Source organism: Pelobates fuscus, chromosome 2 (genome assembly GCF_036172605.1).
Source record: "Pelobates fuscus isolate aPelFus1 chromosome 2, aPelFus1.pri, whole genome shotgun sequence".
Classification (NCBI taxonomy): domain Eukaryota; kingdom Metazoa; phylum Chordata; class Amphibia; order Anura; family Pelobatidae; genus Pelobates; species Pelobates fuscus.
Genome location: NC_086318.1, coordinates 407,325,829 through 407,350,222, shown reverse-complemented (window position 1 = coordinate 407,350,222; position 24,394 = coordinate 407,325,829). Strand labels below are relative to the sequence as shown.

The window sequence follows — 24,394 nt, the reverse complement described above, 5'->3', positions numbered from 1 at the left end:
CACATTACCCAAGGTCCCCCATCCAATGCCTAGTAGATAAAACCAGTTTACAGTTTGTATGAAGGATGAGTGTAGTTATAGCACAAAACATTACTTCACAGGTACATGGAATAAATGTTACCAGATGCTTGCTGTCAGCTGAGAAGCATATCTGTAAACGAAGATTCAAATGCTTGGATTATTTATTTGGTTACTAATTTCTATATATATATATATATATATATATATATATATATATATATATATATTTTTTTTTTTAATAAAAGTTCCATTCAGTAACACTGTTTGTGTTATGCATTGATATACTCCTTCGTATAATTAGAACAATATATTGTTAGAATCATACAACCAACCACCAGTGTCTGTACATATTCATTGTATACAGGGCCGGCCATAGGGGTGTTCGAGGATTCATTATTTTTCACCCGGGTGGTGAGGGCAAGGCTAAAATGGCAGCGGAGGCAGAGCTTAAAGCTCCCAGAAGGTAACTTTATGGTAACTGCTGCACAGGAAGGGGGAAGCAGGAAGAAGTCCCTGCTTCCCCAACAACTAGACTACAGTAGCTGCACTGCCTCCACTCCTCACTTCCAGACATAATGGAAAGAGGTAATTGTGTGTGTGACTGTACTCTATGTGTGACTGCCTGCCTCTGTGTGTGTGCATGCGTGCGTGCGTGTGTGACTGTCTGCCTGTGTGTGACTATCTGCCTGTGTATGTATGTGACTGTGAGTGACTGTAAATGTGTCCTACTGTCTGCCTGTGTGTGTGACTGTAACTGTGTGTGTGACTGTCTGCCCGTGTGTGTGTGCGTGCGTGACTGCCTGCCTGCGTGTGACTATCTGCCTGTGTATGTTTGTGACTGTGAGTGACTGTGTGTGACTGTAACAGTGTCTGAATGACTTCCTGTGTGTGTGACTGTAATGGTGTCTGCCTGTGTGTTGACTTTCTGTCTGTGTGTGTGACTGTTACTGTGTGTATGACTGCAACTGTGTGTGACTGTCTGCCTATAACTGAGTGTGTGTGCCTGTCTGCCTTTGCCTGTGTGCGTGAGTGCCTGCCTGTAACTGAGTGTGTGTGACTCTTTGCAACTGTGTGTGTGACTTTCTGCCTGTAACTGTGTGTGTCTGTGTGACTGTCTTTTACTGAGTGTGTGTCTGTGTGACTGTCTGCCTATAACTGTGGGTGTGTGTATCTTTGTGACTGTCTGCCTTTAACTGAGCATGTTTTACTGTCTGCCTGTAAGTGTGTGTGTGTGTGACTATCTGCCTGAAACTGTGTGTGTGTGTGTGTGTGTGCGCGCCTGTACTTGTGTGTGACTGTCTGCCTGTAACTGTGTGTCTCAGTATTATGTCACATACTTGGGCTGCTCCTCTGTATTGCAGGGGAGGCAGTCTGGCACCTCTGGCCTGCACTTCTCTGCTATTTCATTATATACATTTGTAATGTGCAAATTTAAAGGAACACTATAGGGTCAGGAACAGAAACAAGTATTCATGTCTTTATAGTCTTAAAAAAACACAATTTAACCCCCACTTGCCCCCTTAAATATAGTAAAATCTTATTTTTATTCCAGTCTGCTGCTGCTGGCTCTGTCCCTAATCTGCCTGCTTAGCTGACATGCTCATAAGTGGTGTTCAGAGCCAATCACAATGCTAGGAAAGCATTGGATTGGCTGAGACTGTCAAGGAGGCAGAGCCAAACATTACCCTGGCCAATCAGCATCTCCTCGTAGAGATTCATTGAATCGGTGCATCTCTATGAGGAAAGTTCAGGGTCTCCATGCAAAGGGCGGATACACTGAATGTCAGTGCTGCACACTGTGCAGCACAACCCCATGAAGCACCTCTAGCAGCCATGTGAGGAATGACCAGAGGAGGTATCCCTAGGCTGTAATGTAAAAAAAAAAAATGTCTCCGAAAAGACTGTGTTTACTGCAAAAAGCCTGAAGGGACTGACTATACTAGAACAATACAATAAGCTGTAGTTTGTTCTGGTGACTATAGTGTCCCTTTAATGTAAACCGACCTTTAATCTACATATTTTGTTACAGAAGGGTTTTTTATGGTTTAGTAAATCAAAGTGCTCAACTGAGAGGGGGGTGCAAGGGAGGGATGGGGGGGGGGGAGAAACGACAGCAAAACCATAGCTTTGTATCAGTCAATAAATCATTAACAAAATGTAAATATTAAGTCAACATTTTTTTGTTTTTATATGTGGCCAGAATTTAAGTATTTACATTAATACGTTAACCTTCCTGCTTTGAAAATGCTTTGCACTGGTAGGATTTAAGGATTTCCTGGTCCTGTCATCAAGTTTGTAAATGTTACAGAGATTTTAAAACACAGAATCTTTGCAATCAAACCTTAAAACACAGTGCGTGCCAAGGAATATTATCACCTTATCACAAAGTGAATTGTAAAGGTGTTGCTAAAATGTTAAAAACTACAGAACTATTTAAAAATGTTGACATAATTAACCTGATAGACCTGTCTTAGGCGCATACTTAAGTGAAGGCCCATATATTGATATTTAGGTTGTTGCGTACCCTTTCCTGGGTGTGTTTTCTAAGTGATAGCGTGATATGTGACCTGTCAAGAAAGTATTTTTGGGTTTATTTGCTAAAGTGTGACTCATACGCGTGGCAAGATATACCTTCCAGTAACACTAAACAGAGTATATTTTATACCAGTGAAATCAGTAAATACATTGACTTTCTTCAGCTTCTTTAAATTTGATACGTTGCTCCAGAGGTGACATGGAGGATTGTTATATTACCAGGAGTTATTCATAAAAGTGAGAATTACTGGGGTTTCAAAGTGAATTTCATTTTTAAGGCCAAAATAGTTGAACTGTAGACAGAACTGATTTGGAGAATTTTTCTAATTTGGCTATTTTAACTTAAATTTCTAAATTCACTAAGAATTCAGTTTTCGATGGCCATCAATTCTCACTTCAGTAAACAACCCGGTTAAAGTGTATTACCAGGATAAATGCAAGTCTCTCATGTTTAGGTATGTTCTGGGAATACATATTATTATTACCCAACTCAATGATACTTACATTATTGATCACAGTAGGATGAAAGTCTTGGCTAAAAAGGACACTTAAACCTACATAAACATTACACCTGGACTCAGCATCTGTGTGTATTAACATCTAGTAATATCCTAATAAATATTGTCATACTGACAAAATGAAGTGACTGGAATAAACCATCTCCGACGATGCAGCGAAAAGAGATTAATGTTCTAAAATCAAAATGATTGACCAATAAGGCCTTAATTGCAAAGAATTTAAACACTCGCACACACACTATGCGTAATTTATTAATTCGTTATTAATTAATTAATTACGCATAGCCCATAATTAACACTCTAATCTCCTTTAAATAACTGAGAAAATATAAAATATTTACCTTTTATTGCTGATGGAATTGAGCCAAAATATGCACATATAAGGACAAAATATGCATTCAGAATCCTTAAAATTACAACTACATCAAAAATATCCTACTCTTAAATGAAATATCACAAAGAGAATACATTAACACATAGAGACTCTGCCTCCTCATTGCTGCTCCCTTGTTACTAGGACATTAGGGTTTAAATGGCTTAATCCTGGCAGAGATCTGGCCTGCTTGGTGGTAAATCAATTACTATTCTTAGTGAAATTGTTTTCAGTACATATTAAATGCATTCAAACATCTGTTGCTTCCTGGCTTAATTCTCAATCAACAAACATGTTCTTTCCTGTCCGTCACATGCCAAAAATTCATTAAACATTTTTATTATAAATAATATGTTTTATTAAATTTTCAATACTATTCTATATGAACAAGATCTGCAGTACGTAATTATATAAAGTGTATGTTATGTACAAACAATAACAGTTACATACATTGAACTGTGCCATCTGTTTAATGATTTTCACTTTTATTTTAGACTATTTGAATGTCACAGAATTAAAGGGACACTCCAGACATCTAAATCACCAAAATGCTTTATATGTGACGAGTGTGTCCTCTTTTTTTTTTTTCTTCATTTTACAAAATGTGCGGATTTCAACAGAAATTGGCACTTTTTAAAAATGTATCCTTGTTACACCCCCTTGGTTACCAATAAGGCAAGCGTTCCTGTTACTTCCTGGTTTGTTTAGCTCAGTGGAGTTAAACTTAAGAAGCAGCAATTGCTCTGAGCACCTGCCTTGCAAAGACTTCTCACAGAGCTGCATTGCGAAGTCTGTGATTGGACAGCCACAGAAAATCTGGGTGGGGTTAAAAGAGGAGGGCTTGCAAAGGCTTTATACAAGTTAGTTACTAACAAACCTAAATAGCATGAAATGTCAATGGTACAACAGCATGGAATAAAAAAAACAAATCATGCAAAATGCAAGTTACGTGTTTTTTGCAATCAGTTCTGAATAAGGCTGTTTAAGAGCAAACAAATTAGTAGAAAGCACTTACTGGAATGAAAGGGCTAATAGTTCATTATAATAGGCAGAACCAAACGTTTGAAATAATGTAACAATTTAGCTAAAATCATTTCACTTTAGTAAGCTTGTCTCTTTTAACCCCTTAAGGACACATGACATGTGTGACATGTCATGATTCCCTTTTATTCCAGAAGTTTGGTCCTTAAGGGGTTAAGAGAGTCCCCCATAGCTCGAACCCAGGAGTGGCTCTGATCACAAGGTTTGATTTGGTAAACCAGACTAAGTAGGATGAAATTGTAACTGAACGGCTTTAGGTGGATTTCTGATTTCGTGTTCTCCCGAATGTTGCTCAGCAACAAAATAGAGCTAATGTTGTGACTAGCACAGTGTATATCAAGCTGGTGCTACTATCATTCTTGACATTGGGTGGATGGAAATTTATCTTGAGAAGAATGAGTACTGATTGTGTAAACAGCACAAGTACTAAAAGTATGTTTTTTTAACAATATAATGATTTCACCACCAGAAGGGAAGTGATGCCAGGCTGGATTTCTAAATATAAACCCACAGAGCTCAGTGGAGAAATTGTTCTTTAATTAAAAAAAAAACAAAAAACAAAAAACAAAACGTATGTTCTAGCACCCGTTCAGCATTTAGGGATTCCCCAAATATATTCAATTTTCAGATTGTAAACCACCTATTCTAATAGCGCTCAGAGACTGCCGCCAAGTGCGGTGGGCATAACACTGTTGCAGGTGAAGTGGTTGAAAGACTCCTGCTTTTTGCTGACTGTCTGGTGTGATTGGTGAGAGACACTGCTGCCTGGTGCGGAGAGTGGAAGAGTCTAGCTTGTTGTGAAGAGCTAGATTCAGATACCTAGTCCAGTTGGTGGAAGACTGGAAGGTGGAAGACTGATGGGGGGGGGGTAATGTTTTAAGCTTGATTCAGTGTGCAAGAAACTACTGCTGGTGAATTGGGTGAAGGGCTTATGTTTGTTGCAGAGACATACCTCCAAACATTTGAAATGGATAAGAGTGACGCTTTAATTTTAGGGATGTGAGTGGGAGTGTGGCCAAGGGTGGGATGTTCTGAGAAATTTTAGATGGTTTACTAATAACACTTTATAGAACTAAAATGTATCTTATTTATATAGACTGAATTTTAAACACATTTATTGTAGTTTAAAGACATATTACTGGGGGTAATATTACTGTGGAGCTCTGTGATACAGTCAGACAAACCAACAATATCGGACTCCTAGAAAATAGTCATTAGGATAGAAAAGAGTGACAAAGTAATGTGGGTCCAGAATAGGGACTGTCCCTCCTAAGTAAGGACAATTGGGAGGTATGCAGAGGTTAGAGTAAGTTTCTGTTGCAGTGGGTGAATGGCTGCTGTGCAGGAATGTGCAATTAGTTATAGAGTTTAGACTGAATTATGTAAGTGTGACAGTAAGAAATACTGTATTGTTTTATTCAGTGGCAAATCACCTTGGTAGCCTGCACCAACGCCTGAGGGTGAATGAGATTCTCCTGGATTCTCACTGTGTGCATTGAGCTACACATGCTATATGTATAACGCATTTTCTTTCTGGTGTTCCTGTTCAGATATTATAACCAATTAAAAGGAAACTATAGTGTTAGGAATACAAAGTATAGTGCCCCCTTCTCCGTGCACCCCCTCCCCGTGGTGCTGGAAGGGTTAAAAACCCTTTTGTCACTTACTTGATACCATTGCCGATGTTAGCTTCAGCCTCCGCTCCTCTTCCCCCAACATCAGCTGAGGGGGCGGGGGGGACCTAATGTGCATGCACTAGAACTTCCCCATAGGAAAGCATTGATTCCGTGCTTTCCTATGGGGTTTTAAGCTGACGCTGGATGTCCTTATGTGAGGATGTCCAACGCCATTTAGTGGACCAACGCCACTAGAGGTGGAGTTAACACGGCAAGGTAATTATTGCAGTTTATCAATAACTGCAATAATTATAATTAGAGGGGTTAAGGGACCTGGGACACTACATTCAGACCACTTCAATGAGGGTGCCTATAGTGTCCTTTTAATTCTCAGGACCATTAGAATACCCTTACCTGCCACGTCACTTATGCCAGACTGAATTCCAATGGTCCAATCATACTGTATGTAGTTATTAGTGATGCATATAATGCAGTAGTCTCCTTCTTGGCTCCAAACAAGAGGGCTGGCCTTTATGGTACACAAAATAAACAGATCTCATTATGGATGTTTCTACCCACGGGGAGCACATTATATATAGAAATGTAGCAGATAAATGCTGCTGGAGTCAGGTGTGCCATCATTATACTGTTTATTTCTTTTACCTACACAGTATGAAGGAGCATTGACAGATATCTGTCTATGCCACCATTGGCAACTATAGTGTGTTTTGAATATCATGGTCACTGGCTCATATCATCCTGATCACAGTGGTCACTGTCAAACAGCTCCAGGGACGTGAGTCTGGCAATTGGTCAGACTCAGATACTACAGTCCACCAGGAAATATCCCAATTGGCCAGTTCCTGCCTGGAGAGCACTGAGAGCACAGGCCACCATCCCATGCACAAACCCATACAGTACTGGGTCAGCAAAGGCACTGGTCAGTCTCACTATTCTAAAACTGGGCAGACAAACATCCAACACATCATTCACTCTTTTAATTTATTTTATTTTTTCACAATTTACAGAAGAATTGTTTGAGGCTGCAACCCACTACCCCCATGCCAGCCCTTCCATGCCAGTGATCCATTGCCCCATGGCCAGCTCTCCCATGGTTACAAACACTAGATATATTTACTAAACCATTAATGGGACACTCCACTGCCCAAATACAAAAAGCTGGTGCTCTGGGCAATTGTCTGCTTCTTGAGTTTAGCTCCAATGATCTCAACAAACCAGGAAGTAACGGGTCCTGATGTATGCCAAAAAGCCAGAGGGTGTAACAAAGCTAATTTATAAAAGTGTCAATTTCTTGTGAAATCCAAACTTTTTGCAAAATGATAAAATGAGGACACACAACACATAAAGCAAATTAGAGTGCTTTAAGGGTCTGGATTGTCCTTTTAAATGCCAGCCTTACTGAATGATATAAATGACTATTCTGATGAACAAATATACAAATTGCACCATCACAACAAGATTGAGGAGTAAAATCAGGAAATTGCATTTATCAGCAATAAATATCCATAATTCTCTGAATGCTAAATTAATGGATGATTTCAGACGTTTATTCATATCTAGTACTCTGGCCTCATAATATTTAGTTATATATCCAGAACAATCTATTGACTTGTCTAAAGGGTATTTTAGTAGTTTGACTTTCTTAGGGCTTGTATTGAAAAATAGTCCATGTAAAAATGAAGTGATGAGTTAATTAATTCTATATATATATGTATATAATGTATTTTAGAAAGAAGGTCCAGGACCTGGTGAATATCACATGAAGACGCAGTCTGCTCACGGCATTTCATCATGTTTTAAGTCTAACGTACCCAGATTGCAGTTATCCAGCTCGGTAAGTCCTGGAAGCAATATGTTACTGTGCGTTATTCAGCTGTAATTAAAATGGCAAAAAAAAACAATTATAATATGAATCAATATTCAAGGCAATTCAGGAGATTTCTAAATTGGTGCTTACTTTATAAAGTTAGAGAAGAACCATCACATGGCAATGGTTCAATAGACAAGGGTGACGGAGATGCTCATAAAATAAACTGAGCTGGGCACAACATAAAGATATCTATGCAATACAGAGATAACCATACAACAAACAGAGCTGAGAAGTTATACACAGAGCTGGGCACAATACAGAGACACCTATACAATACACAGAGCTGGGCACAATACAGAGACACCTATACAATACACAGAGCTGGGCACCATACAGGGCCGGCGCGTCCATAAGGCGGCACAGGCGGCCGCCTTAGGGCGCCAGAGGAGGGGGGCGCAAAAATCCGAATCTCCTGCCTCTGGCTGGAGACTCGGATTTGTAAACTCACCTCTCTCCCTGCAGCCAGCACACAGCAGGAGCAGGGCAGTGAAGTCAGCCGTCCTCCTCTGATGATGTCAGAAGGGGGCGGGACTTCTACTGCTCCCAGACTCCCCAGCGGTCCTGACTGCAGCTCCAGCCTCCCAGCCGACCACCAGTTGAAAAGTTCTCCCTCCCTGGCCCAAGGTAAGCTTCTGGGAGGGGAAGGGGGTGGGGAAGAAGCATTTTTTTTGTAAAAATTTTTTTAAATCAAAACGTTTTTTTTTCAGCCCTTTCTACAGCCCCTGCCCCCACTATACTCCCCCCTGCCCCCACTATACTCCCCCCCTGCCCCCACTATACTCCCCCCTGCCCCCACTATACTCCCCCTGCCCCCACTATACTCCCCCTGCCCCCACTATACTATCCCTGCCCCCACTATACGGCCCCTGCCCCCACCATACGGCCCCTGCCCCCACCATACGGCCCCTGCCCCCACCATACGGCCCCTGCCCCCACCATACGGCCCCTGCCCCCACCATACGGCCCCTGCCCCCACCATACTATCCCTGCCCCCACCATACTATCCCTGCCCCCACCATACTCCCCCTGCCCCCACCATACTCCCCTTGCCCCCACCATACTCCCCTTGCCCCCACCATACTATCCCTTGCCCCCACCATACTATCCCTGCCCCCACCATACTATCCCTGCCCCCACCATACTCCCCCTGCCCCCACCCCCACCATACGGCCCCTGCCCCCACCATACGGCCCCTACCCCCACCATACTCCCCCTGCCCCCACCATACTCCCCCTGCCCCCACCATACTCCCCCTGCCCCCACCATACTCCCCCTTCCCCCACCATACTCCCCCTTCCCCCACCATACTCCTCCTGCCCCCACTATACTATCCCTGCCCCCACTATACTATCCCTGCCCCCACCATACTCCTCCTGCCCCCACTATACTATCCCTGCCCCCACTATACTATCCCTGCCCCCACTATACTATCCCTGCCCCCACCATACAGCCCCTGCCCCCACCATACAGCCCCTGCCTCCACCATACAGCCCCTGCCCCCACCATACTCCCCCTGCCCCCTCCATACAGCCCCTGCCCCCACCATACAGCCCCTGCCCCCACCATACTCCCCCTGCCCCCACCATACTCCCCCTGCCCCCCACCATACTCCCCTGCCCCCACCATACTACCCCTGCCACCTCTATGGCCCCTGCCCCCTCCAAACTGCCCCACCATACTACCCCTGCCCCCTTTACAGCCCCTCTATAGCCCCTGCCCCACCATAGTGCCCCTGCCCCATTTGCCCCTCTACAGCACTTCTATTTCCCTCTATAGCCCCTGCCCCACCCCCACCATAGTGCCCCCTTTACAGCCCCTGCCCCCACTATAGTCCCCTGCCCCCACTATAGTCCCCTGCCCCCACCATACTGCCCCTGCCCCCACCATACTGCCACTGCCCCACCATACTCCCACTGCCACCTCTATAGCCCCTGCCCCCACCATACTACCCCTGCCCCCTTTACAGCCCCTGCCCCACCATACTGCCCCCTTTACAGCCCCTCTATAGCCCCCACCCTCTATGTCCCTCTATAGCCCCTGCCCCACCATACTGCCCCGCCCCCTCTACAGCCCCTCTATGCCCCTGCCCCACTATACTGCCCCTGACCCCTCTATAGCCCCTGCCCCACCATGCTACCCCTGCCCCTTAACAGCCCCTCTATAGCCCCTGCCCCACCATACTACCCCTGCCCCTTAACAGCCCCTGTCTCTGTCCCCACTCTACTGCCCCATGTGCCCCTCTCCAGCACTTCTATTTCCCTCTATAGACCCTGCCCCACCATACTGCCCATGTCCCCTCTACGTCCCTCTATAGACCCTGCCCCATGTGCCCCTCTACAGCACCTCTATAGCCCCTGCCCCCACCATACTGACCCTGTCCTCTACTGCCCCCTGCGGCAAAATTCATCTTCGCCTGTGTAGCAAAAAATCCTTGCACCGGCCCTGGCACCATACAAAGACACCTATACAATACACAGAGCTGGGCACAATACAGAGACACCTATACAATACACAGAGCTGGGCACAATACAGAGACACCTATACAATACACAGAGCTGGGCACAATACAAAGACACCTATACAATACACAGAGCTGGGCACAATACAAAGACACCTATACAATACACAGAGCTGGGCACAATACAGAGACACCTATACAATACACAGAGCTGGGCACAATACAGAGACACCTATACAATACACAGAGCTGGGCACAATACAAAGACACCTATACAATACACAGAGCTGGGCACAATACAGAGACACCTATCAGGGCCGGTGCAAGGATTTTTTGCTACACAGGCGAAGATGAATTTTGCCGCAGGGGGCAGTAGAGGACAGGGTCAGTATGGTGGGGGCAGGGGCTATAGAGGTGCTGTAGAGGGGCACATGGGGCAGGGTCTATAGAGGGACGTAGAGGGGACATGGGCAGTATGGTGGGGCAGGGTCTATAGAGGGAAATAGAAGTGCTGGAGAGGGGCACATGGGGCAGTAGAGTGGGGACAGAGACAGGGGCTGTTAAGGGGCAGGGGTAGTATGGTGGGGCAGGGGCTATAGAGGGGCTGTTAAGGGGCAGGGGTAGCATGGTGGGGCAGGGGCTATAGAGGGGTCAGGGGCAGTATAGTGGGGCAGGGGCATAGAGGGGCTGTAGAGGGGGCGGGGCAGTATGGTGGGGCAGGGGCTATAGAGGGACATAGAGGGTGGGGGCTATAGAGGGGCTGTAAAGGGGGCAGTATGGTGGGGCAGGGGCTGTAAAGGGGGCAGGGGTAGTATGGTGGGGGCAGGGGCTATAGAGGTGGCAGTGGGAGTATGGTGGGGGCAGTGGCAGTATGGTGGGGGCAGGGGCAGTATGGTGGGGGCAGGGGACTATAGTGGGGGCAGGGGACTATAGTGGGGGCAGGGGCTGTAAAGGGGGCACTATGGTGGGGGTGGGGCAGGGGCTATAGAGGGAAATAGAAGTGCTGTAGAGGGGCAAATGGGGCAGGGGCACTATGGTGGGGCAGGGGCTATAGAGGGGCTGTAAAGGGGGCAGGGGTAGTATGGTGGGGCAGTTTGGAGGGGGCAGGGGCCATAGAGGTGGCAGGGGTAGTATGGTGGGGGCAGGGGAGTATGGTGGGGGGCAGGGGGAGTATGGTGGGGGCAGGGGGAGTATGGTGGGGGCAGGGGCTGTATGGTGGGGGCAGGGGCTGTATGGAGGGGGCAGGGGGAGTATGGTGGGGGCAGGGGCTGTATGGTGGAGGCAGGGGCTGTATGGTGGGGGCAGGGGCTGTATGGTGGGGGCAGGGATAGTATAGTGGGGGCAGGGATAGTATAGTGGGGGCAGGGATAGTATAGTGGGGGCAGGAGGAGTATGGTGGGGGCAGGGATAGTATAGTGGGGGCAGGGATAGTATAGTGGGGGCAGGAGGAGTATGGTGGGGGAAGGGGGAGTATGGTGGGGGCAGGGGGAGTATGGTGGGGGCAGGGGGAGTATGGTGGGGGCATGGGGAGTATGGTGGGGGTAGGGGCCGTATGGTGGGGGCAGGGGCCGTATGGTGGGGGTGGGGGCAGGGGGAGTATGGTGGGGGCAGGGATAGTATGGTGGGGGCAGGGATAGTATGGTGGGGGCAAGGGATAGTATGGTGGGGGCAAGGGGAGTATGGTGGGGGCAAGGGGAGTATGGTGGGGGCAGGGGGAGTATGGTGGGGGCAGGGATAGTATGGTGGGGGCAGGGGCCGTATGGTGGGGGCAGGGGCCGTATGGTGGGGGCAGGGGCCGTATGGTGGGGGCAGGGGCCGTATGGTGGGGGCAGGGGCCGTATGGTGGGGGCAGGGGCCGTATGGTGGGGGCAGGGGCCGTATGGTGGGGGCAGGGGCCGTATAGTGGGGGCAGGGATAGTATAGTGGGGGCAGGGGGAGTATAGTGGGGGCAGGGGGAGTATAGTGGGGGCAGGGGGGAGTATAGTGGGGGCAGGGGGGGAGTATAGTGGGGGCAGGGGGGAGTATAGTGGGGGCAGGGGCTGTAGAAAGGGCTGAAAAAAAAACGTTTTGATTTAAAAAAAATTTTACAAAAAAAATGCTTCTTCCCCACCCCCTTCCCCTCCCAGAAGCTTACCTTGGGCCAGGGAGGGAGAACTTTTCAACTGGTGGTCGGCTGGGAGGCTGGAGCTGCAGTCAGGACCGCTGGGGAGTCTGGGAGCAGTAGAAGTCCCGCCCCCTTCTGACATCATCAGAGGAGGACGGCTGACTTCACTGCCCTGCTCCTGCTGTGTGCTGGCTGCAGGGAGAGAGGTGAGTTTACAAATCCGAGTCTCCAGCCAGAGGCAGGAGATTCGGATTTTTGCGCCCCCCTCCTCTGGCGCCCTAAGGCGGCCGCCTGTGCCGCCTTATGGACGCGCCGGCCCTGACACCTATACAATACACAGAGCTGGGCACCATACAAAGACACCTATACAATACACATAGCTGGGCACAATACAAAGACACCTATACAATACACAGAGCTGGGCACAATACAAAGACACCTATACAATACACAGAGCTGGGCATAATACAGAGACACCTATACAATACACAGAGCTGGGCACAATACAGAGACACCTATACAATAAACAGATCTGGGCACAATACAGAGACACCTATACAATACACAGAGCTGGGCACAATACAGATACACCTATACTATACACAGAGCTGGGCACAATACAGCGACACCTATACAATACACATAGCTTGGTATACTACAGAGATACAATACAGCAGGTAGAGCTGAGTAAAATACAGAGAAATAACAATTGGGAGATACTCATTACTATCAAGCATCTAGATACTGATAGACTCCAACCATGTCAGCTATTCCTTACTCACTATTAGCTCCCAGCACACGGTGTGCACATGGTTAAAGCATCAAGATACTGATACCCTCCAAATATGTCAGATACTCCTGACTCACTATTAGCTCTCTGCACAGAGTGTACTCAGGGTTAAAGCAGCAGGGTACTGATAGATTCCTTATTACTATTGTAGCTGGCAATATAATTAATCTGCATTAATATGGAGTCAAGAAATAGCTGACATGGTTAATAGAAGCAACAATTACTACAGATTAAAACAGATTGAAATCAGAATCATAGTCCTCAGAGTCACAGCCCCAGTCCTGCAGTTTGAATCTTCACAACTTGTCAACTAGCCACAGCATGAATGTCTCAGCTGTAGAGTGATTGAGCTCTTTAAAGAAGATGGTGGATAGGTGCAGTAGGAGTTCATAAAACTATTAGTGACAGGCAGCATAGTGCTCTGTGTCAGAAATTTCCCTCTGCCCTTGTCACTCCCGGGCTTTCCTGGATTTATATGTATTAAATATATATTTTAGTAAATGTCATTGCTTAATCAACCCTCAGGCAGTCACTGGGGCAATTGGGAGAGAGAAAAAGATAATATTACACACTTACATCTGGCAAGGGCCAGGAGCTGTGCTTTCCCTGTGCTACTTTCAAGATGGAGTCTTACTTCTCTTTCCTGTGGGCACTGTAACCACACCCTCTGGTGCTATCAGTCAGTCATGGTCCCTGAATAGAGAAGCCAATAGTAGTTCTTTACTTATAGGCAGCTGCCTCTGCTGCCCGAATGTCAACTCAATGGGAATTCCAGAAATTCCTTCTTAAAGGGACACTCCAAGCACTTCTGCCCATTGGAGTGGTCTATGTGCCAACTCCCACTACCCTTAACCCTGCAACTGTAAATATTGCAGTTTTCATAAACTGAATATTTACCTTGCAGGGTTAACTCCTCCTCTAGTGGCTGCCTTCTAGACAGCCACTAGAGGGCACGTCCGGGTTTATAGCACACATTTGTACTATAGTGTACTATAGTGTCGCTGGACGTCCTCATGCTATGTGAGGACCTCCAGCGTCGCTGAAATTCCCATAGGAAAGCATTGAAAGCATTTTTCAATGCTTTCCTATGGGGAGGTCTAATGCGCGTGCACGGCATTGCCGCGCATACACATTAGGTCTTCCCCCGCTGGCGGCTGCGCATGTGCGATAGGTCTACCCCGCTGGATGACGTCGGTGGGGGAGGAGTGTGGGCAGACCCTGAGCCAGCGCCGAGGGACATCGGCACTGGATACAGGTAAGTCACTGAAGGGGTTTTAACCCCTTCAGCAACTTGGGATGGGGGTGAGAGGGAGAGGGGACCTGCAGTGCCAGGAAAATGGTTTGTTTTCCTGGCACTGGAGAGTCCCTTTAAAGGACACTAGACATGTGTAAAACTTGCTCAAACAGGGCAAATGTCAAACCTGCCCCATTTTTTTGAGTAAATGTAAATGTCTCCAACCAGCTACCAATGAATTAGGAGAGGCCCTGCAGAAGTGAAGCCTATTACACCCACTAATTTTCCCCATATTTTCTTGACTTACCACCCATCCCTCTAGAAAAAGAATCTTAGTGCCCCTATGGATGCACCTCCACTGCTCATACAGACTAGTTACTAGTAAATATACAGACACTTATGCAATGCAAAACTCTTAATTTCCCATAATTCCCCATAATAATAAATGGGGATTCTGGTTATACGATACCATGGGCGTAGGAACCGGGGGGGATGGGGGGGATGCATCCCCCCCAGCAAATCATGCGGGGGGGACAGGTAATGGGGAAATCCCCCCCCAGCTCCGCCGGCCCCCCTTTTGCTGCAGCCGCCGAGCGCTCTGCAGAGAGCCTCAGGCGGCTGCAGCTCTGCCCGGGCTGGTGCGTCCATGAGGGCGCACCACCCGGGCGCAGCCAGAGGAGAGGGGCTGACAGGAGGGAAGCGCTCAGCGCTCCCTCCTGTCACTCCCTCTATGTAGCGTGGCCGAGCCCTGTATAGTCCGCCGGTACAGGGAGCATCTGTCTCCTGTACCCGGCCGGACTAAAAGGAAGTGAACACTGAGTGTGCACTTCCTGTTAGTCCGCCGGGTACAGGAAACAAAAGCTCCCTGTACCCGCGGACAGTACAGAGCTCGGCCATGCTACAACACAGGTAGGGGAGGGGGGAAGAAAGAAACAGGGAGGGAGGGAGGGGGTGGGGGGGAGAAAGAAAGAGGGAGGGGGGGGAGAAAGAAACAGGGAGGAAGGGGGTCAGAAAGAAACAGGGGGGGGAATAAAGAAACAGGGGGGGGGTGATAAAGAAACAGGGAGGGAGGGTGATAAAGAAACAGGGAGGGAGGGGGTGTGTGATAAAGAAACAGGGAGGGGGGGTGACAAAAGAAACAGGGAGGGGGTGATAAAGAAACAGGGAGGGAGGGGGGGGATAAAGAAACAGGGAGGGAGGGGGGGGATAAAGAAACAGGGAGGGAGGAGGGGATTAAAGAAACAGGGAGGGGGGATAAAGAAACAGGGAGGGAGGGGGGATAAAGAAACATGGGGGGGTGATAAAGAAACAGGGAGGATGGGGGGGGATAAATAAACAGGGAGGGAGAGGGATAAAGAAACAGGGAGGGAGGGGGGATAAAGAAACAGGGAGGGGGGATAAAGAAACAGGGTGGGAGGGGGATAAAGAAACAGGGAGGGAGGGGGGATAAAGAAACAGGGAGAGAGGGGGGATAAAGAAATAGGGAGAGAGGGGGGGATAAAGAAACAGGGAGGGAGGGGGGATAAAGAAACAGGGAGGGAGGGGGTATAAAGAAACAGGGAGGGAGGGGGAGGGGATAAAGAAACAGGGAGGGGGGATAAAGAAACAGGGAGGGAGGGGGGATAAATAAACAGGGAGGGGGATGGGATAAAGAAACAGGGAGGGAGGGGGGATAAAGAAACGGGGAGGGAGGGGGATAAAGAAACAGGGAGGGAGGGGGGATAAAGAAACAGGGAGGGGGGAAGAAACAGGGAGGGGAGGGAGAAAGAAACAGGGAGGGAGGGGGGAAAGAAACAGGGAGGGAGGGGGAAAGAAACAGGGAGGGGGGAGGGGGGGGAAGAGTGACAAGGGAGGGGGAGAGTGAGTGACAAGGGAGGGAGGGGGGGAAAGAGTGACAAGGGAGGGGGAGAGTGAGTGACAAGGGAGGGAGGGGGAGAAAGAGAGTGACGAGGGAGAGAGATTGACATCCATCACACACACACAATCATGCCACCCTCACACACACAGAAACACACAATTCATCCTTACACACACTCAATGCACCCTGTGCACACACACACAATCATGCACCCCGTGCACACACACACAATCATGCAATCCGTACACACACAGAAACACACAATGCCTTCCTTACACACACTCAATGCACCCCGTACACACACTAAATGCACCCCTTACAGACGCACACACTGCATCCCGTACATACACAGAATCACATCTTGCAGCCCTTACACATACAAACACAGATTCACACAATGCATTCCTTACACACATATCAGGACATCCCCTACACACTCCACCCCCTGTGAACAAACTCATTGGTGGAACGTGAAGGTGGACCCTGGGACCCAGACCTTGAGCTGTGTAAAGGGCCCCCAAAAAATGGAGCTGCTTCCCGTTCTCACAGAACATTGATTTTTGGGACCACAGTTACAAACAGCCTCCAGAGAGCCTGTTCTACACCAGACCAGTGGAGCCAGACTGCAGCTAGAGTCCATCATCATCCTCATCTGGTTGTAAGTAGGCAATCTAGCATATTATTTGTGGCACTAATCTCTAATTTACCTCACATTAAAGAAACAATATAGTCCCCAGAAGCACTGCAGCTTAATGTAGTGGTTCTGGTGTCTATAGCCTGTCCCTGCAGGCCTTTTAATGTAAACACGGCGGCCCTCCAGCACTGGCGTTAGTTAACATGGCAGAAAAATTATTGGAAAGGGTTAGGGGGGCTACTAATAAGGATAGGGGGAGAGGGGTAGGTAGAAAAATAATTGGAAGGGTTTAGGGGGGCTACTAATATGGATGGGAGGAGGGGGGAGGAAGAAAAAATATTGGAAGGGGTTAGGGGAGTACTAATATGAATGGAAGAGGTAGGGTGGGTTCTAATATGCATGGAAGGGGTAAGGGGGTACTAATATGCATGGAAGGGGTAGGGGGTTAATATGCGCGGAAGGGGTAGGTGGGGTTCTTTTGTGCATGGAAGGGGTAGGGGTGGTTCTAATATTCATGGGAAGGGTAGGGGTGGTTCTAATCAGGAGGATCCCGGCGCTGTATCCAGGTAAGTAAAACCCCTTCCTTGTAGTGACCCTTTAATGTTATTATTTAATCATTTATATAGCGACTGCAAATTCCGTAGCGCTGTACAATGGGATAAACAACTCCTAGTTTACGGAATAAGAATATACCCGGCGAGTAAAAATGCTATCCCCCCCAGATTTTTTGGGGTTCCTACGCCCATGTACGATACCCAATGACGATTCAACAGTTTAGCTTTATCTTAAATATGTGTAAGCAATTTAATACTTTGCAGGTGGAATGCAATTTTCAGGTGTTTGCATCCTAGTTAGTTAGTTCATTTCTTTTTTTTTTTTTTTTATGAAGGTTTTTATTGATCGTAAAATAAAGCATCACATGCAACATTCGTGGACATGCAGGTGTTTTTTTGGGGGGGGGGGATTTGGTTCCTGAATTGACATTCGCCGGAACCTAAACAACATCCAACCGAATGTTGGGTATCCTAAATTCTTTTCTATCTTCAGAAAAAATTATTCTTACTGTGCACGAGTCTAAACATCATTGCGGGGTTTGTGATATAGCAATATGAATAAAACAAATAATTTGGGGTGTGAATAGCAAGAAAATATATAAGTTGGTGTATATGCGTCAGTTGTGCGTGTGTTGGATTTAAACCTATTTATGTTACTGTGAAATGATTACACTATGACTTAACGTACAATATCTGAAATGAATGGTGACACGATAAAGGCGCCTTATGTAAACAAACTCAAGTCAATTACTATGTACAGTGGCTTTATACAAATCAACGTTTTACCATTCCGTAAATAATGTTAATGCTTCGCTACATGTGGTCAGGATTCTATGTTTTGTAGTAGATAGCAAAGCTGTTGTGAATACCACAGTGTTTTATTCATTCAGTGTTTTTGGGTTGCTAGGAGCTTGAGTAAACAGGAGATATGTAATAGTATATAAACTACTTGCATACTTTGACTTGGAAGAAATGGTTTGCGTTTAAGATGCTAAGCATTCACAGCACGTGTGGTTGCAGAATGGTTGTAGCAGACCCAAATCATGCTTCCTCTTTTATTAGTGATACAATAAATGCCACAGTTGGCAGCTATTTTGTATGTTTGATTTTGTATTCCCAGGGACAGATAGAGCATAGTTCCTAACATTGAAAGTTATGAGATCAGGATAGAGGTGAAGGGGCCCACCAAATGAAGGGGCATGGTATTCTACTGGTCAGGCCTCCAACACAGAAGGACATGCAGAGAGTGTGGTTGAATCTCTGCATGGTCCTAGTGGCCGCCAGATAGTGCAAATGTGTCTAATGATTTACTCAGCGCTGTGCTGACTTGGGATAGTAATATGGTATCCACAGATGTGGGACATCAGGGGAAAAAAACGGGACAGAACCCTTAGTGGTCGATGTGTTCAGAATGTAAGGCATCTGATATCAGTAAATATTCATAAGAGAAAATGGTTCAAAGGCCCTTCTAAGGAATATTTTAAGCACAAAACATTTTGTTAATGACGTTGTTTTGGTGTGCAGACCATACCCTTTCAGTCTGACTGCTCAATTCTATGTATTTTAGGAGTTAAAACACTTTGTTAATGCAGCATAAGCCAAACCCAGCCTTGCCGCCTCCATGAAATGAAGGTTGATTTTTACAGCAAAGTGAATTTCCTTTAGAAGTTATTATCTCCTGTTCTGTTAATTGGACTTTAATCACACCCAGGATGCTGTTGCAGGGTCTATCGGAGATTTAGCATAGCAGGAGATAGGGAATTGTAAACAAACACACTGCTAAATTGCAGAAACTAAAACAAATCAGCTCTATTGATGCTGAATAGCAGCAAAGTGTTTATTATGGCAAAACAATTCCATTGAGGTGTTCTTAAAACCAAAGGTCACTTCTTCAGAGAAGAATTCATATCCAACAGGCTCTAGGCAGGTTGCCAGGTTTGGGACACCTACTCTTAGAATAGGCATGGTGATTGGGTCCTGGCATTGTCACGAAACCTGGGCCCCATTTACAATAATGTGTCCTAGGTAGCCGCCTAGGTGACCCGTGTAGTTTACGAATGTCTTCAAAATTCCAAGTTGGTATTATTTTTCTCTAATACACAATTCAAGGTTAGGACTCTTTTATATGAAGGGAAATACATTTTTCGATTGAGAATGAGGTTAGGATCTGGATTCCTTAAATCTTAGAGAAGGCTAAGACATAATGTCCCAATATGACCAAAATTGGTTGATTCGAATTCATACAACTGCGGCCGTTAATTCAGCCTCCCTCCCAATAATGATATGTTGGGGAAAAAAGCCGAGGAGACAGAGAACCACTTTAGCTCACACTATAGCAGTGCAGTAACTGGATAACGATATGCTGGGAGAGGACCTGCAGAAGACTAAACCGCTTTCGGCCAAACTATAGCTATCTAATAGCTTTTTGGGTGTATAGACATAAGCACCGAGAAAAGCTTTCAAAAATCAAAAGATACAGCAGTGCTGTCCATTTGGTGACGCCCAAGGTGCCATGAGCATTTTAGCCATTCACGCTCTTGGCAAAGCATCATGGGAATCCACAATAAATGGAATACCTAAGGTTAGGCATCACTTTCCGACTTGCTGTAGTTGCAACATTACAGCGAAGATAATTAATAAAGTCCAAGAGTACAAAATGCATCAACGAAAGAATCACTTTGTTTATCCCGGGTAAATAATTGTTTTCTAGTAATGTCTAAAAAAAATAAAGACTCTACATCCATTAAACCACTACAGAACCAAACCGTGAGCCCCGTGTGACCATCAGAAAATCTTTGTGAGGGCATATAATTTATCTGGTTGTCTAGAGACACAGGAAATACATAATTTACAGCTGCTTTAATGGCTTATCACCAGATTACGTGGCAGGCGTTTTCAGCTGCCCTGCAGTCTACAGTTCCAGAAAATGCAGCTCAGCACAAAGGTCAATCCATGTAAACCAAAGCATTGAAATAATGTTGGCCGATCACCAAGTGTAAATTCACCCGTCTTTCATAGAATGTCGGAGGGACAATTACATAGCTGTTAAACAGCACTCATAGGAGTCACTTGCCAGCCGACTCCTTTTGTTTTACCTGATATTGGATTTTGGATTTTAACGGATCTTTCACTGTAGAACTATTTTACAAGAGCAGTGGGAGTTTATGAGAGTAAGAGCCAGATTTCGTGCTACTGATAGGGGGGGAGAAATGCAACAAACTATTGTCAGCTGAACAGTTCTACACTACCTACTAAAACACACTGACTCTATATTAGTGTTTATAGTGTAGAAATGTCCCCTGTGAATTGATGGGAGGGGGGAGGGAGGGAGGAAGGAAGGAAGGATGGACGGAACACGAAGAAATGAAGGAAGGGAGGTAGGAAGAAAGGAAAGAAGGAAGGAAGGTGTAAGGAATCCTGTACTTACCTTGGCGGTCTGCCGATCAGCTGTTTCTTTGATCGGGCGGACCGCCTCCTCCAATCAACCTGCCCAATTTGGTAGTCTCCTGGATGCTGGCTGCTGTGTGCACGCCCCTTTTTATGACGCGGCCCACGTGTGCGGGTGTCAGGTACCGAGGGTGGGATTTACAGGTGCTTCCTCACATTTTAGGGGAGTGACTACATCAATCACGCTTCCCAACATGCTGTGGTTCCTAGTTTACTTGTGTCCCGAGAGTGCGATTCTTACTGGGTTTTTGCTATTTTGTGATTGACTCTGCTTTTTCCTGACTACTCTTCTTTCTGGTTCCCTTGACTCGGCTCTGGTATTCGTTTTAGTTTTTCTCTGGTTTCCTTTGACTTAGGCCTTTTTCGACTATTCTATTCTTATTACTTTTTAGTCCGGCTATTCTAAGGACTTGTTTTAGGTATTTATTTTACCTATAAGAGGGCTATTATTGTGCGTGTTGGGATACCCATTCATGACTAAAGGCAGCAAAAAAGGAAGTGTGGACATATGGAAGGGTGGTAGGTAGGGAGGGAGGGAGGAAGGATGGATGGAAGGAAGATAGGGAGGGTGGAAGGAAGGACGCAAGGAAGGGTGGAAGGAACTGGAGGGAGGGAGAGAGGAAGGATGGGAAAAAAAGAGAGAGGGAGGACGAAGGAAGGAAAGAAGGAATGGAGGGAGAGAGGACGGAAGGAAAGAAGGAAGGGAGGGAGTAAGGAAGGAAGGAAGGAAGGAAGGAAAGGACGGGTGGAGGAAGGGAGGAAGGAAGGATTGTAGGGAGGAATGATGTAAGGGAGGGAGGAAGGGATGAAGGAAGGAAAGAAGGAAGGGAGGATGTAAGGGAGGGAGGAAGGGATGAAGGAAGGAAGGGAGGGATGGAGGAAGGAAGAATGGTAGGGAGGAAGGGAGGGAGGAAGGGATGAAGAAAGGAAGGGAGGGAGGGAGGGAGGACAGAAGGGAGGGAGGTAGGAAGGAAGGGAGGGAGGGAGGGAGGATGTAAGGGAGGGAGGATGTAAGGGAGGGAGGAAGGGATGAAAGAAGGAAGGGAGGGAGGGAGGACAGAAGGGAGGGAGGAATGGATGAAGGAAGGGAGGGAGGAAGGGAGGGAGGGAGGAATGGATGAAGGAAGGGACGAAGGGAGAAAGGAAGTTACTCTAACAATCTGATAAACATGTTGGACTGAGTTGATGCTTATATTCAAGTAACAAGTAGAACAGGGAAAATAAACAGTTTGTTAGCAAGATAGAAAGCCATAGTTTTTTATACCATATTACCCACACCAGGGAAAGGAGGTTATTTATATTTTACCTCTAATCATGTTCGCCAGCAGTTTCAATGGAAAAGCTGTATTTCTCAAAGGGAGTTTATTTCCAGCAGGCAGCTCTGCTGGTTATTACATAGTGGTGCATTTAGGGAGAAAAGGAGACGGAGCCAAATATAGCATTCCCCTTTGGTGATTCAATCTCCTCTCTGTTTACTGTTAATGTCTTAAAGGGATCGTAAAGTGCAAAAAATAAATAAAATATATATAGTCACTAACTGCTAATGAAAAGTGAGCTGAAAACCTTAACTAACCCTCTGTTTAATATTTATTAAATATAAAATTGCATCGTTTTGCTTTATTCTCATACAGTGTTTTTGTCTTATGATTTTCTATAACCTGACAATCCCTCCTTTTGTCGTTGGGTTCCCGTTTGGTCTGTTTATTCAGAGGATTTAAAATGCATGAATTATGTGTTGGTAAGAGTGATTGCAAATGTTCTTCTCTTCCAAGATTCCTGTTTGAATGTTCCTCTGTACTACAGCAGGTGCACAAATACATTTTCCATCTCTAGACTCGCTGTGTATAATGCAATGTTTTCCCATTCCCATGGCACACCACAAGGGAAAACATACGGCTCCATTGCTGTTACATCGCAGTTTCGGAGCACGTTGAGATCAATGTTAAGTCTACTGATCCCCAATAATCAGTGAATGTTACTCAAAAAGCCAAGCTTCCAAAAAGAAAAGGCACTAGCATGCTCTGCCCTGTGCTCCGCCTGTTTTGTTCCTGTCCAAATTTTAAAGAAGAAAATATATATATATATATATATATATATATATTTTTTTTTTTTTTTTTTTTTTTTAATATTCCCTTGAATCTGATTGAAGTGCTTTTCTTTCGGAAGCCTAGCTGTTTGTGGTACGTTGGTCTGAGCCGTAATAGAACCTGCGGTTACTTCTCAGCCATTAATGCGGAACATTAAATGTAAAGGTTGCTCTGGTCTGCAGTTTGATTTACATTAATTTGTTATGTGACCTCTGGTTGCTTTCTTTGAACTCCTTGACTAATCAGTGGATTCTGATCAACTCAGGAGAAAGTTCACATTAATGTTAGACGGGTCTGAAAACATAAAATTCTTATCTGTAATCTGCTTACGTTGGGGCCATTCTCCACTAAGTGTTTTGGGTTCATGAGCAGAACACAAAATGTATATACATTGAAACATTGCATCTGCTTGTGATACAGCATTGTCATAGGATTGGATATAAATAAAAGACTAATGCAACAAGGCCAGAGGAAGAATATCTACGTCAGGAAGTGAACAATGCAACCTGTTAGTGTAACTAATGAGATTTAGTCTTAGTTATTCATTGGGCTCCACAGGATTCCCATGATCAGCACATTTCTATGGTTTTTGTTTGATCACTTTACCCATGCCCTTTCCATTTTATTTTCATTTTTCAGAAAACTCCTGGGCCTGGAACTTACGATCCAATGCAACAGCATCCGATACAACCACCCACAGTGGCCAGAATGGGTCGCATGCACGGCCTTTTCTTCCGTAATTCACATGACTTTTTAAAATTGTGAATAACTGAGAATTATTAACACTTTACCATCTATTACAGATCTGGTATTTGGTTGTTGTTGTTGTTAATTGTTTTCAAAAAAACACTCTAGAATTTAGAACACTCCAGTCAGGAGTCAGTGTGCAGCCTTTTCATTGAAAAGTAAATATATTTTCCTTGCACGTCATCTGCAACTCTTCTGTCATATTTACTTATGTATGTGCTTGCTTGCGTGTGCATGTACAAACACAAACACTGAGTTTGAGCTGTAAAACGTACAAAGAAAACTTGGTATGTGCAACATCATAAACTGCAGAGGAGCTTCCTTTGAAGGGGCAAACAATGCACAAATATACTTTACTTTTAAAATAATAATAAAATACATTGTTTAAATTATCAAAGTATTCAAGAAACAAAACCAAGAAATTGAAAACATTAACGAGAAACAGTTACCAAAACCTTCTTCTGATTACTTTTTCATTTTTATTAT

General features: G+C 45.7%; 1 protein-coding gene across 2 annotated transcripts in view; it reads left to right on the top strand.

Moving 5' to 3' along the window:
* STPG4 (sperm-tail PG-rich repeat containing 4) overlaps positions 1-24,103 on the top strand; it is a 42,053-nt gene extending 17,950 nt beyond the window's left edge. For both annotated transcript variants that reach the window (XM_063441474.1, XM_063441473.1), the window contains 2 exons: positions 7,855-7,959; positions 23,801-24,103. In XM_063441474.1, coding sequence (XP_063297544.1) covers positions 7,855-7,959; positions 23,801-23,926 — 231 coding nt within the window. In that variant the 3' untranslated portion in view covers positions 23,927-24,103. The remainder of the gene's footprint in view (positions 1-7,854; positions 7,960-23,800) is intronic.
* The last annotated feature ends 291 nt before the right edge of the window (positions 24,104-24,394 follow it).